The sequence below is a fragment of the Convolutriloba macropyga genome, unplaced genomic scaffold (genome assembly GCF_964194025.1).
Source record: "Convolutriloba macropyga unplaced genomic scaffold, txConMacr16.3 SCAFFOLD_5613, whole genome shotgun sequence".
Taxonomy (NCBI): domain Eukaryota; kingdom Metazoa; phylum Xenacoelomorpha; order Acoela; family Convolutidae; genus Convolutriloba; species Convolutriloba macropyga.
The window spans coordinates 3,608-16,238 of record NW_027449516.1 but is presented as its reverse complement, the minus strand read 5'-3'; the positions used below and the strand labels follow the sequence as shown (position 1 = coordinate 16,238).

At 34.9% G+C, this 12,631-nt stretch overlaps 1 protein-coding gene across 1 annotated transcript; it reads right to left on the bottom strand.

Annotated features, from left to right (window-relative positions):
* Positions 1-6: 6 nt before the first annotated feature.
* Positions 7-8,931, bottom strand: LOC142355098 (uncharacterized). The gene is made up of 3 exons (XM_075407374.1): positions 7,760-8,931; positions 4,513-4,538; positions 7-156 (listed from the first exon to the last, which is right to left on the bottom strand). The coding sequence occupies exons 1-3, from the start codon at positions 8,810-8,812 to the stop codon at positions 63-65; spliced, it is 1,173 nt and encodes a 390-aa protein (XP_075263489.1). The 5' UTR covers positions 8,813-8,931; the 3' UTR covers positions 7-62.
* Between the last annotated feature and the right edge of the window lie 3,700 nt (positions 8,932-12,631).

Below are 12,631 nucleotides of genomic sequence, written 5' to 3'. Positions count from 1 at the left end.
CTTGTGAAAGTTTACTCTCATGCTTGATGTGGATTGTTGTTGCTGTTGAAGTAACTGTAGTTTCATGGCTTGCATGAATTGTTCTTTGTCAGACTTCTTCTTGTGGCTAGGTGTTGCTTCGATCTGGCATCGCAGTTGCTGACGATAATCTTCTTCCTAAAAACAAGTTTAAAACTCCATTTTTCTAAAAAAAAATAAAATACTTAGAAATGGTGTCTTGATGATTTTACACATTAATATGCTTTAAATTTTTAAAGCTGTTATCTTTAAAGCTATTATAGGCTATTAAAATTTATCACTCGAAACTTACTTTCTTTGAATCTCTTACCAGGATCGAGGGAGCATCTGAAAATTATTTGAAGTGCGCCGAAAATAGCTGAAGTTATCCAAAATAGGCGTTAATTGAAAAAACCGCACATTACGATGCAGAGGTATACCCAAATCGTCACGGGCAGATATGCCCGATGCGTGTATCTCGTGTTCATTTTTACTATGTTAATACATTGAAAGTGGAACAATATTGCGGAAAATAGCTACTTTAGCAGAAACCGGCAAAATGGAAGGGAATATCGTATCCCGTGTTCGCAAATGTGTCCTAATTTTAGCCGCGAAATACAAGTACAAACTTAATAACCTATTTTTCGCGCGAGTTGTATCACGCATCCGCTCCATGTATGTATCGATTTTTCGCACGCAATGTAGCTCGATTTCGCATATAATCCGCAATTAATCATAATTTAATTACTACTTATTTAATTAAGCCTAACTTATTACTATTAGTAGTACCTTATTACTACTTTATTACTACTCATAGTACTTTATTACTACTTATTACTACTTATTAGTACTATTTATTACTACTTATTAAACTCGGCCAGTCCCACATTGATAAACAAAGCCTTTGATGCGCGAGGGATTTTTCGGAAAAAAATCAGTTTTTGTGGTTGCATGTATTTAAAGCACTTTAAAGCTTTGAAAGCTTTAATTAAATTTTTATTAAAGTGCTTATTGCATGCTCAAAATGCGCGCGAATAATAGATACCTAAATTGAGCGGAAACGTGCTACAAGATTTGTTACCTACTTTTCGCACCGAATGTTCTTTTATTTCGTAAAATTTGCGGAACCCCTTTTGCGAAAAGTAAGATGCAAAGGATGTCTCCTAATTTCGTTCATTGTATGTATCTAATTTTCGAGCCAATCTTAATAAGGGGGAATTTTTGGGGTATACCTCTGCATCGTAATGCAGCCTTTTCATTTTTCTCAAAAAAAAAAACAAAATACTTAGAAATGGTGTCTTGATGATTTTACACATTAATATGCTTTAAATTTTTAAAGCTGTTATCTTTAAAGCTATTATAGGCTATTAAAATTTATCACTCGAAACTTACTTTCTTTGAATTTCTTTCCAGGATCGAGGGAGCATCTGAAAACTATTTGAAGTGCGCCGAAAATAGCTGAAGTTATCCAAAATAGGCGTTAATTTAAAAAACCGCACATTACGATGCAGAGGTATACCCAAATCGTCACGGGCAGATATGCCCGATGCGTGTATCTCGTGTTCATTTTTACTATGTTAATACATTGAAAGTGGAACAAAATTGCGGAAAATAGCTACTTTAGCAGAAACCGGCAAAATGGAAGGGAATATCGTATCCCGTGTTCGCAAATGTGTCCTAATTTTAGCCGCGAAATACAAGTACAAACTTAATAACCTATTTTTCGCGCGAGTTGTATCACGCATCCGCTCCATGTATGTATAGATTTTTCGCACGCAATGTAGCTCGATTTCGCATATAATCCGCAATTAATCATAATTTAATTACTACTTATTTAATTAAGCCTAACTTATTACTATTAGTAGTACCTTATTACTACTTTATTACTACTCATAGTACTTTATTACTACTTATTACTACTTATTAGTACTATTTTTTACTACTTATTAAACTCGGCCAGTCCCACATTGATAAACAAAGCCTTTGATGTGCGAGGGATTTTTCGGAAAAAAATCAGTTTTTGAGGTTGCATGTATTTAAAGCACTTTAAAGCTTTGAAAGCTTTAATTAAATCTTTTTTAAAGTGCTTATTGCATGCTCAAAATGCGCGCGAATAATAGATACCTAAATTGAGCGGAAACGTGCTACAAGATTTGTTACCTACTTTTCGCACCGAATGTTCTTTTATTTCGCAAAATTTGCGGAACCCCTTTTGCGAATAGTAAGATACAAAAGATGTCTCCTAATTTCGTTCATTGTATGTATCTAATTTTCGAGCCAATCTTACTAAGGCGGAATTTTTGGGGTATACCTCTCCATCGTAATGCAGCCTTCGCCACAGAAGAAATTAGATAATAAGCCAAAATAACGATCTAAAATTTTAAAAAGAAGTTGAATCAATCCACGATAGAAGTTTTATCCTTCTCACAATACTCAACAACAGTAGAATTGTCAGTTTGATCAACACTCAACTTGACGCATAACAAAATTGAAATAAAAAGAGATGACATTTCAGCCCCGTTGAACAAGACGTAGGATCAGTGCAATGTATTGTATGCGTCATTACTACTACTTCACATCACAGTTTATCAAATTTATTAACTTTGTGATGATCCCCATGACTAATGATACTTGACGTGTAATTCGCAGAAGGCGTTGACTTGTGTATAGGTGGTAGCCCAGGTTGAGGTCCCTCGTCAAAACAACCTCTGTTCGCACCATCGAATAATGGGGAAGGGGGGGGGACAGAGCACTCAAAATTTCACAGTCTCGATCTCCGCACAAAATATTGATGATGGTACGAGTTGAGTCTGACCAAAGGCTACTTTAAGCGCACCATGTTCAGACCAGAGGCTATTTGGAACGAGCAAAAATCTGGATCAAGTCTATTTGATAATAAAATGATTCCAAAGTCCAGAATTCGTCATTTTTTTGTAAGAAAATGGTCGGTATGTTCGGTTTTAGTTAGACAAAAACGGCAAAAATGCTTAAATTTTTATTTTTTGGTATCGCTGCTATGATCGTTTTCAAAACACAAGAAATCGTGAAACAACGAACTATGATCTTCTCATGATCGTCTCAGTGAGTGTTATCTAATGGATTGAATCCCTATCGGCATTCAACAAGTCTGTTAAATTTTAAATTGAAAAGAAACCACAAACGCATAAAAGTCTGAAAAATGGTCTATGAGGAGTGTGATTCAAATCCAGTCTTTTTCGAGAAAACCTGACCTGAGATGACTTATGACTTTAGGCAAACTAAAATTGCACAAAAAACTTTGAGCTTATGAAAATAGTTTTATCACCTAGTTGTTCACCTAGTTTTATCAATGAGCTAAGGAGAAAATCAATCAATTTGCACTTTTCTTCGTCAAAATTGTCTCCAAAAGATCCGTTTGAAACTCCGGGCGATTAGACTGCTACCATATCGTCTGACTTCATTATAAACACAAAACTCAAAATTTTGTATGAAAAAAAAACCTCGGTTTCTTACGTTTCAAGCTAAACATACCACATCGAAGTAACCAAACATACCGATGATTTCCTTCATTTTAAAACCAAATATTCCAAACGTTTCTTACGTTTGAAAATGAACATACCGGATCTATGAGACCGAACATGCCGACAATTTCTTGCGTTTTAAAACAAACAAATCGAGCATTTAGTTCGTTTAAACACCGATAATGTTCTTAGCAGTGTTACTATACATATTCATAATACCGAATGTAACAAACCCGACAATAGATAAGTTTTTGTACGTTCCAAAGCGAACATACCGACAACTTCTTACGTTTGAAGCCAAACATACCGAGCAAACAAAACACAACGTCGATTTCTTAAGTAGAAAACCAAACATACCGGACATTTCTTGCGTCGTTTTTGTTCGGTGGTTTTGAGGACAAGGATCTGAGCAAAACTTTTGCACAAAAACTACAATTGCACAAAAAACTTTGAGCTTATGAAAATGTGATCAGAGGTCACTTTGGTCTGGGACCTCAACCATAGAGTACGGCCAAAATTCCCAATCTGCAATTAAAAATATATTGGATTGTGTGCAACCAAATTGACGGATTGTCGAAATTCTTATCTAATAAAATAATGCGCTTTTTATACTTCGGAAAGTTAAGAACGATGCATGCTAGTATCATTCTATTTTTGTTACACGGCATCAAGACGAATGACCCCAGTGTAATTTATGGATATTGGATGATCTACACACGTTGAGGAGCCAGACCCAAGGTAGACATGCCCAGACAGCCCCAGACACGTTCGTGCGTTCAAAAATTTTAGGTAGTTCTTCGTGCGTTCTTCGTGCGTTCAAAGTCAAACATGTCCAGACCATCCCAGACCAAACACGCACATGTACAGACTTTTGTGCGTTCTTGTGCAGTCCATCGTGCGGTCCATATTTCGGTCTGGACATATCCGGCTGCGGCCTGGGACCTGAACCTGGGTAAGGATTGTAATAGACGGTATTATTGGTATTACTGATGCCGCCATCAACAACAAAACTTACAAGCAGTTGATTTCTTCGTCTTCAGCCTATGAGATACAAATAAATTGACACTTCCTTGATCATATGCGTTATGTTGTGAGAGCTATACATTTCTTTGATTAGATATTTCTCATCATCTCATCAGAGTTAAAGTGTGCTCGGTTTTACTAAGGTAAAAGTTACCAGTCAATAGGTTTTTTGTTGCTACAAATGAATGATTGTTTTCTCACCATTTTCGAAAAAAAATAATCAGTTTTTTGCAAAATTTTCCAAAAAATGATGGTTTGTTGTTAGCTCGGTTCAAATACACGCTACAACAAGCTACTGTTTTGATAGCTTTTTTTGTAACCGTCACTTTATGTGGCGACAGGACCAAATATACAGAGCCAAAAGACGCAATGTAACAAAATACGCATAACATGCCCAATATTTAACCTTACATTTGAAATTACGCGGATGGCTCAGCATACAAAATTCTTACTAGTCAAACTCGGTCACATATGATTCTTAGTAAACATACTAGTTCATAAATGATTTTTATGGTTTCCTAGTAGTCATTAAAAGATCATACAAAAAATCAAACAAAAAATCAAACCTAAAATGTTTGAATCATTACGCCTAAAACAACTGATAGCATAAAAATAAAACAACGCAGTCATGATTTGAAAAGAAATTTTTTTCTTGGTAATCTTACTAGGTCATATAAGATTTGTATGAATTCTTAGTATTGATACAATGATCATACAAAAGTGTTTTTTTTTTAACTTTTACCATGCAGTGCATTGGAAAACTTGATAGAGACTTTCAAACAGAACAAATTACACCATCATTGGAATTAGCAAACGCTTACAGAGGAATAAAAAAATTGTTACCAAACAAGGTCATATTTGATTTTTTATGACTTATCATACAAGGCTGGTAATAGAAAATACATTATGATTTTTATGATATAACATATGATCCACATTGCTGTTTGTTAGTAAATAGATTATCGCTAACTTCATGAAACATCAAAAGTAATTAACATAGGGACAATTTTGGAACACCACCTCATAGAAAATTAGCAGAAATTATTGGATAGCTACCGCAATTTGATCTGTAGTTCACTATTTTGGATGCAAATTGGTGTAATTGAAGCAAAAACTTTCATCATTGCTGAACTGGAAAACGTATCTTAAAAATTGTGAGAACATTTAAGACCAGCTAACAAGATTTTGTTTTTCTTTAATTTATTCGTCCGGTAAACAACCAAATTCTACTTTAAACAACCGATTAACCCGAATACTGTTTTTGTCGCTGTATATAAGCATTTGTATAATAAACCAAAATTTTTAATATCAGTTTCTTCAGACACTTTTTTTTTACTTTTTCTATATTATCAGAAAATGACTTTTATAAAAACTGCAAATAAAGTTCTTGGCTATGAAATGCAAGTTTTTATAAAAACAAAGTCAAACAGTTATTTGCAAAAGGAATAAAAGTTTGCAATTCAGTGTAGTCTATTGCTCAGCAGAAAGACAATCAGAAAGTTTTTCTGATATTTTTCGACATGTATAAAAATTTCTAAAGTCGACTGTACTTTTTAAGCAATGATATTTTACGGTTCAATCAAGAAAAAATTTATTTTGCTAATTTTTTTCAGAGTTATTAACTTAATTTTTTCAACATAAAGCAGTAAAACAAGAATATTGATTTTTATCAGCAAGTCGAAAACAACATACGTTACTTCTATCAGAAAACTTTGAAATGCTCCAAAATTTTAAGCGGTTTTATGCGTTTTTATCTTAATTTGTTGACCATTGTTAAAAACCACTAAATAAATTGTCAACGTGAGTCGTAAAAACATTTATGAGGATTTTTGGTTGTGCCTCTAACGAAAAATTAGTTTCATTTTATGAAAAATACTATACTATAGGCGAGATAGAATTTATATCATTTTAAAACGTACTATACACATACTCATGTTTGCTTGAACTTTGCACAAATGCCTGGGGCACTAATCTCTATACGAGCCGTACCCAGTCGACCAAAACTTGATACACCTTGACAAGAGGTATACTAAATCATGGTAAAGCTTGCCGAGATCGTCACATGGTACCTACTATGAAAATATCAAGATTTTTACGAATTTGGAAGAACTTTGCATGGGTGTCAAGAAACAAGATCATGGCAGTACAAACTAAGGTTTAAAATTATAAAGCAACTTTAAACAAGAATTAGCACGAATGCATATGATTAAGCACAAATTATCAACATTTATGAGGAATTATAAATAGTTTTCAGTTCCCGCTGCTTATTGACCAACAATTGAGCCTACTTTTTTGATATAATTAATTTTTAACTGAATGCACGCTCGATATGTACTTAGAACACAGCTTATACAGGTTAGCCAAGCATGAAGGCAGAGCTCCTTTAGAATCCCATAAAGAAATTAAAAAATCTAATAAATTAGTCAGCATCACAGATGAACACTACTAATACAAAGTGTCAAATCTGTTTTTGAGGAATAATTAATGTTTGGAGTCTAGTACAGTCCAAGTACACCAGACACAGAAAAAAAATGATTTTATCTAGAGGAGATCTTTAAAATTTTTACCTCGTTTTCAATTCCTTTTTGGTAAAAATGCAGAGTTCACAACGCAAAAAATACAACTGAGAAATACAAAAAAAACAACGAAAAAACGAACATACATTATATCTTCGAAAATTTGAAATAAACAACTTTTGAGAGAAGACTTTTTAATCAGAAAGAACAGTTTGATTTTGTTGCACTCTGGTGCACAAAAATTTGGGTTGTTTTTGCATCGAAACACTCTAATGGTCGACAAAAGCAATCTCTTGTCGTCATAGAGTCAGCATAAATCAAATGAGAAATCATTTCAGAAAATGGCACAAAATGCAAAGAGTTCATGAATGCAAAATCACACAAAAGACAATACGACTTCATAACCAAAACAGTCGACTCCAAATAGATAGATAATAACCTGGCAAATAACAGTATTGAATAAAAAAATAAATTATTTCTGTCTATGCTGTCCAAAAAAGTAAAAAAGGAGGCTAAAAATTCCCAAAAAATTATCATATCTATTCACTCTCTTCTCATTTTACGGTAGTCAACCCGATTGGCTACCACTTTTAACACTGTTTCATAAAGTCCAGTGCTGCAACGAACTAAATTGCGTAAATTCGTCATTTGTCAACTAAACAGCTGATTTTTAGTTATCTGAAAAATCTAGTTTTTCGAAACTCAATAGCACTTCATTCTCACCATTTGGGCTTGAATTTCAGCTTGAAGTTTGGCCCTGTGTTGATCATTAATCCCCTGCATCACATTACCCAGATTGAAATCTTTCTTCTGCACTTTCTGCCATTCTGTGTCCATAACCCTCTCCAATTCACTACACAAAACTTTGTACTGATCCCCAATTTTGCCCGCCTTCTTACTAAAATGTCGTCTCATCAACTCTTTCGAAGCATTCACCCAGTACATGTGAATCTTCAGTTTCTTCTGTTTCTGTATGTTCATTATTTTCCCGATCGCTTTCTGCCATAATCTCACGTTCTTCAACTTTTTATTACGTTTTATCAATTCTTCCCGATTTCGTAATCTTTCTTCTTCTTTCTCTCGAAGTTCTTGAAGCCGATGTTGCCGAGAGCCTAAATTTGTAGATTTCTTAAAACTTTTTACGTTTTTGGCCCAGTCAGATCTTAGTTCCTTTAGTGATGATGTTTTGAAGCCTTCGGAGCGATTTAAAATGTCTATTTTAGGAAGGTTAAGCTCGCTTTTTAATTGGTGAGCAGCGGTTGTCGTATCATTTTCAATAAACGAAGCATCGCATGTGTCTAAGTCTAGACTCACTGTTTCTTGTTCGAACGAGCTTTCAAAAGCTGGTGATAAAATTTCTTCAGAAGTTGATGTCATGTTATGAAGACTTTTTATAGACGAATTGCGATTGGATAATCTTGATTTGGAGTAAAATTTGATTCTGCTTTCCTTATTAGGAAGTTGTCGTCGCCTCGTTGGTCGCGAGAATCCCGAAGACTGTGATTCGGATATCAACTTTGAAGCAGTTTCGTCATTCGAGTTGATCTGTTCCAAAATAACAGAAGTCGAAGCGAAGCTCACGGAACTTAATAATTCATTCTCTTTTTTGATTGGTCGAGAAATTTGGTTAACGATTCTGGGATTTGAACTTTCGGAGACAACTTTTTTATGCTTTGCAAGTCGAAATGAAACTCCCTGGTTGGGCTGGGCTAAACTGTGATCGCTGTAAGAACTGAGGTTTGGGTTGAAATGTTGAATTTGTGGCAATTTTAACATTTACACGAGCTAGCTTTTGTAAAATTAATCAAAACAATGAGACGTTTGCTAAAATTTAAATGGGTTGAAAATGAGACTGATTGTTTTAATCAAAAGGACATTTTATGTTTATGATATGGCCTTTTGGTAAATCCTTGTTTTGAATATAATTTATGGATAAATTTTCCACTTCGTGGACATTGATAATAGTGTAAAATTGGGGATTTGTTCACTTTTATGACACGTTTTTATGGATGTGTGTTTGGACCGGGAGAGCTGATACGTATAAGAGTGACTGATGTATCTTATGAAGGGAGAATCAGAAATATCAGAACTATTGTTGTCCGTGACATTTGTTGTCGGGGTTGTGTGTGCGTCCGAAAATAAAATGAAAGAAATGCAATTATTAAAATGTAAAGAGGTGAAAATCTATTTGGCGACGATTTAAGAGACGTTGCATAGATCAAAAGACGTTTGATAAAAATTTACGGTCTTCCTTTATAATTGCTTAATCAGGCCCCCGCACATAGAAAAATAATTCGACCTATCCGCGGGAATTTTTATCTCACTGAGATCACGTAATTATGGTCACCAAAAAATTCGCCGAGAGATTGTGCGAAAAATTAATGATTAGAATGTTTATAACTGTCGATAAAAACTATTGATAGAAATGAAGAAAAGAGAATCGTGAGCGTCGCAAGTGAATGTAAATGAAAACCTAAAACATTTTTCAAGACGGCCTCCTGCAATATTTTATTGCTTAGAAATTTGCTGAAAAGACCTGCAATCGAATAATCAAAAATCTTTTCTTATCTTTGACTCAAAAAGGGTCGACAAGAGCTAGGAGAGCGTCACACACTGAAAATTGAGTTGTTTAGCGCCTGAAGTCACTATACACAAAAACAAAAATTCTTGTTTTAATTTTATATTATTATTAACTTCAAATCAAATGATCCTTACTTTGATTAAGGAGCATTTGATCGCAACAACGAAAAACGCAACAACGTCAAACATATAGTTAGGCAAGACTAGCACGTGGCTAAGAATAGATAGACGATGAAGGTTCAGCAACAATTTTGTTCGGCAAGGAACGTTCTTCAAAAAAAAAACATTTGGAATTGAGACCAACCCTTAGCTTCTTAAGAACCTCATTTTTCGGGTATTTGTTATTCATGGGAATTACAGCGGGTTAATGGATGCCATGTGCAGAAATCCAAAAATTAAGATTGTTAATCGGCCACGAACTGGTGAGACACATACAAAAAATTTATCCCCCCACACACAGGCGAACAATTTATTCCTTTTGGTATTTATCATCATGACGAGAAGTCGAAATAACAAGAAGATCGACTCATTGTTAAAAAATTCAATCAAGCAAGATTGTGAACCTTTTAGAAGTGAGTGTTTTAGATTGTAGGTGTCATAAAAATTCAATACCGAATCATAAAAATTTCTTTTTGATTTTTCCATGACCAGAGTTCTGATCATGGCACTTACTAGCCAGTTCATGATAAAATTCAGAGTTCAATTGTGAACTTAGCATGAACATAATAAACGTCTATTCTGCATATAGCATGGGCATTATGAAATTTTGTCTGTTTTTGAGCTGAACAGAACGAAAAAAAATTGCTTCTATATTAGACTTGGGGGAAAAACTCGTTAGACAATTTTAAAAATTAATTCGCCAAAACTATGGATAACTAAAAAAGAATTTACACTGATATTCACAATCACAAAGAATTCACATTGATATTCACATTCACAGTTCCCATTCCACATTCACAGTTCACAGTTCACTATTGCCATCGCTGTTTCACTGAATTACCATCGCTGTTACACTGAATTATCATCGCTGGTACACTAAATTAAAAGTTTCCTTTTCCAGGACAACAAGCCAAGATGGGACATGTCCTTCTGACTGACTCTGAACATTTTTCATCATCACCTGGTTGACCAATGTGTACCGGAGGATTCTTCACCTGCCGCCATCTTGGAGTTGGCGACTTCATATCTAGAACACATGTGTTCAAAACAATCGACAGAGATCAAGCCAAGTTTTTGATATTGCTTAACAAAATTAAAACAACCAATTGTTCAAATACTATATATATATAATATATATATATATATATATATATATATATATATATGTAAATATACAAATAATTTTTATTTATATATGATGGTATTTATATATATGGAACTTTATTTATATATGAGCGCCTGATGATGGTATAGGATCTTGGGTCAAAATTGGGAGCTTGGGACATGATGGAAAATGTTTAGAAATATCCAGCAGAACACGTTCCACGTTTGCTGGTGTTTTGTGAAAGTGAAAGAGGTCACCCAAACAAAAAAATAAAGGTTTTAAAATGCAGTTGGTTTGAGGGGCATATACAGCTAAACCCTACACCTCACTCCCCTCCCCCCCCCCTCTATCATTCACCCCCTTCTATCACCCCCAACAATTTATGGCTAATAACAGCACACTGGAGTTGGACCCTTAAAGCGAGTTAGCTTTTTACCCCGTAATAGTAAATGGGGTTCCCCGGTACTACTAGTATACGGCATAAACTAAGAGTACTATTAGTATATCGCCACTGCCCTCCCTCCCGAGTACTACTAGTATAACGGCATAAACTAAGATTAGGAGTCACGTACACGCAGGGTCGGAACATTATATGCAAACGCTCTTTGCCGAGCCTCCTTGTTTTCTTTTGGAACCTGATCTAATGGGGCTTTTGTTTTTAGCATACTTTTAACCTTGAACAGCTAATTACAAGATTTTTAATTCGGCTTTTAACATATGATGACTGTTCAAATATGATTCATTCCCACCTGTCTCATAGCATATAAGTCCTGAAACATTGTATTCCATTAAGATATCGTGGGCCCAGAACTGTATCTGTTTTCGGAGCCAAAACCAAGACATTTATGCAAAATCCCATTACAATCTGAAATAAAAACCACAAAAATTTCAAATTTCGGTCCAAATTTGTCAGTTACCAGGTTTCCGGCGTGTTTTTTCTGGTTTCGGCGTGTATTTTCTGGTTTTGGCGGGTTTTTTGATAATCTTAATACGTTACTTGCAACGTTTTAAGATTATGAGTCATAATCATGTGCATCGTCCAAACATTCAATTTTTTTTGAAATTTTTACAATTATCCATCATTTTGCTATGAACATCATGGGAATCAAAACCAAAGATGTACAGTCTAATTTCGGAAAAAACTATCTATGCGAACATAGTGCACATAATGAGATATCAACATGCTCTTAGGATGCACTGATACAGTACTGGGCCGACGATACAACAATTGGAATGCAATGTTTCAGCACTGATTTACTATGGCACTAGGGTCCGGGTAAATAAACCAGTTGCCGCAGCAGAATCCCAACTTTTCAATACATCCGCAAAAAAATAGGCTGAATTGGCTTAATGACTCAGCTACAATGCATTCACAACAGTGGAAAAGATATATCGCAATTGGCAAGTGTCATTTAAACTCCTGCAATCACGGAGGAGGAAACCACAAACACTAAAGAGGAGTTTCAACGAAACAGGCCAAAAGAGAAGGTCGTAATTCAATTGCGTCACTTGCATTAAGCGCAAAACCCTCACATTATATGGTCAAAACGGGCGATTCGCGACAGTTCTATCATCAGACAGCAAGAAAAAATTGAATTAGCTGTAAATCTTTCAACTCGCCTTCTATTTCATCTAATAATCAACTAGTGAAATTAGCGAGCAGTGGTTAGTTTCTGAAAATCACTAAGTCATCCTCCTTCTGTGCTTCAATACCAGGCAGTGGCAAAGTTAAACTTTGGATTGTGTCCTAA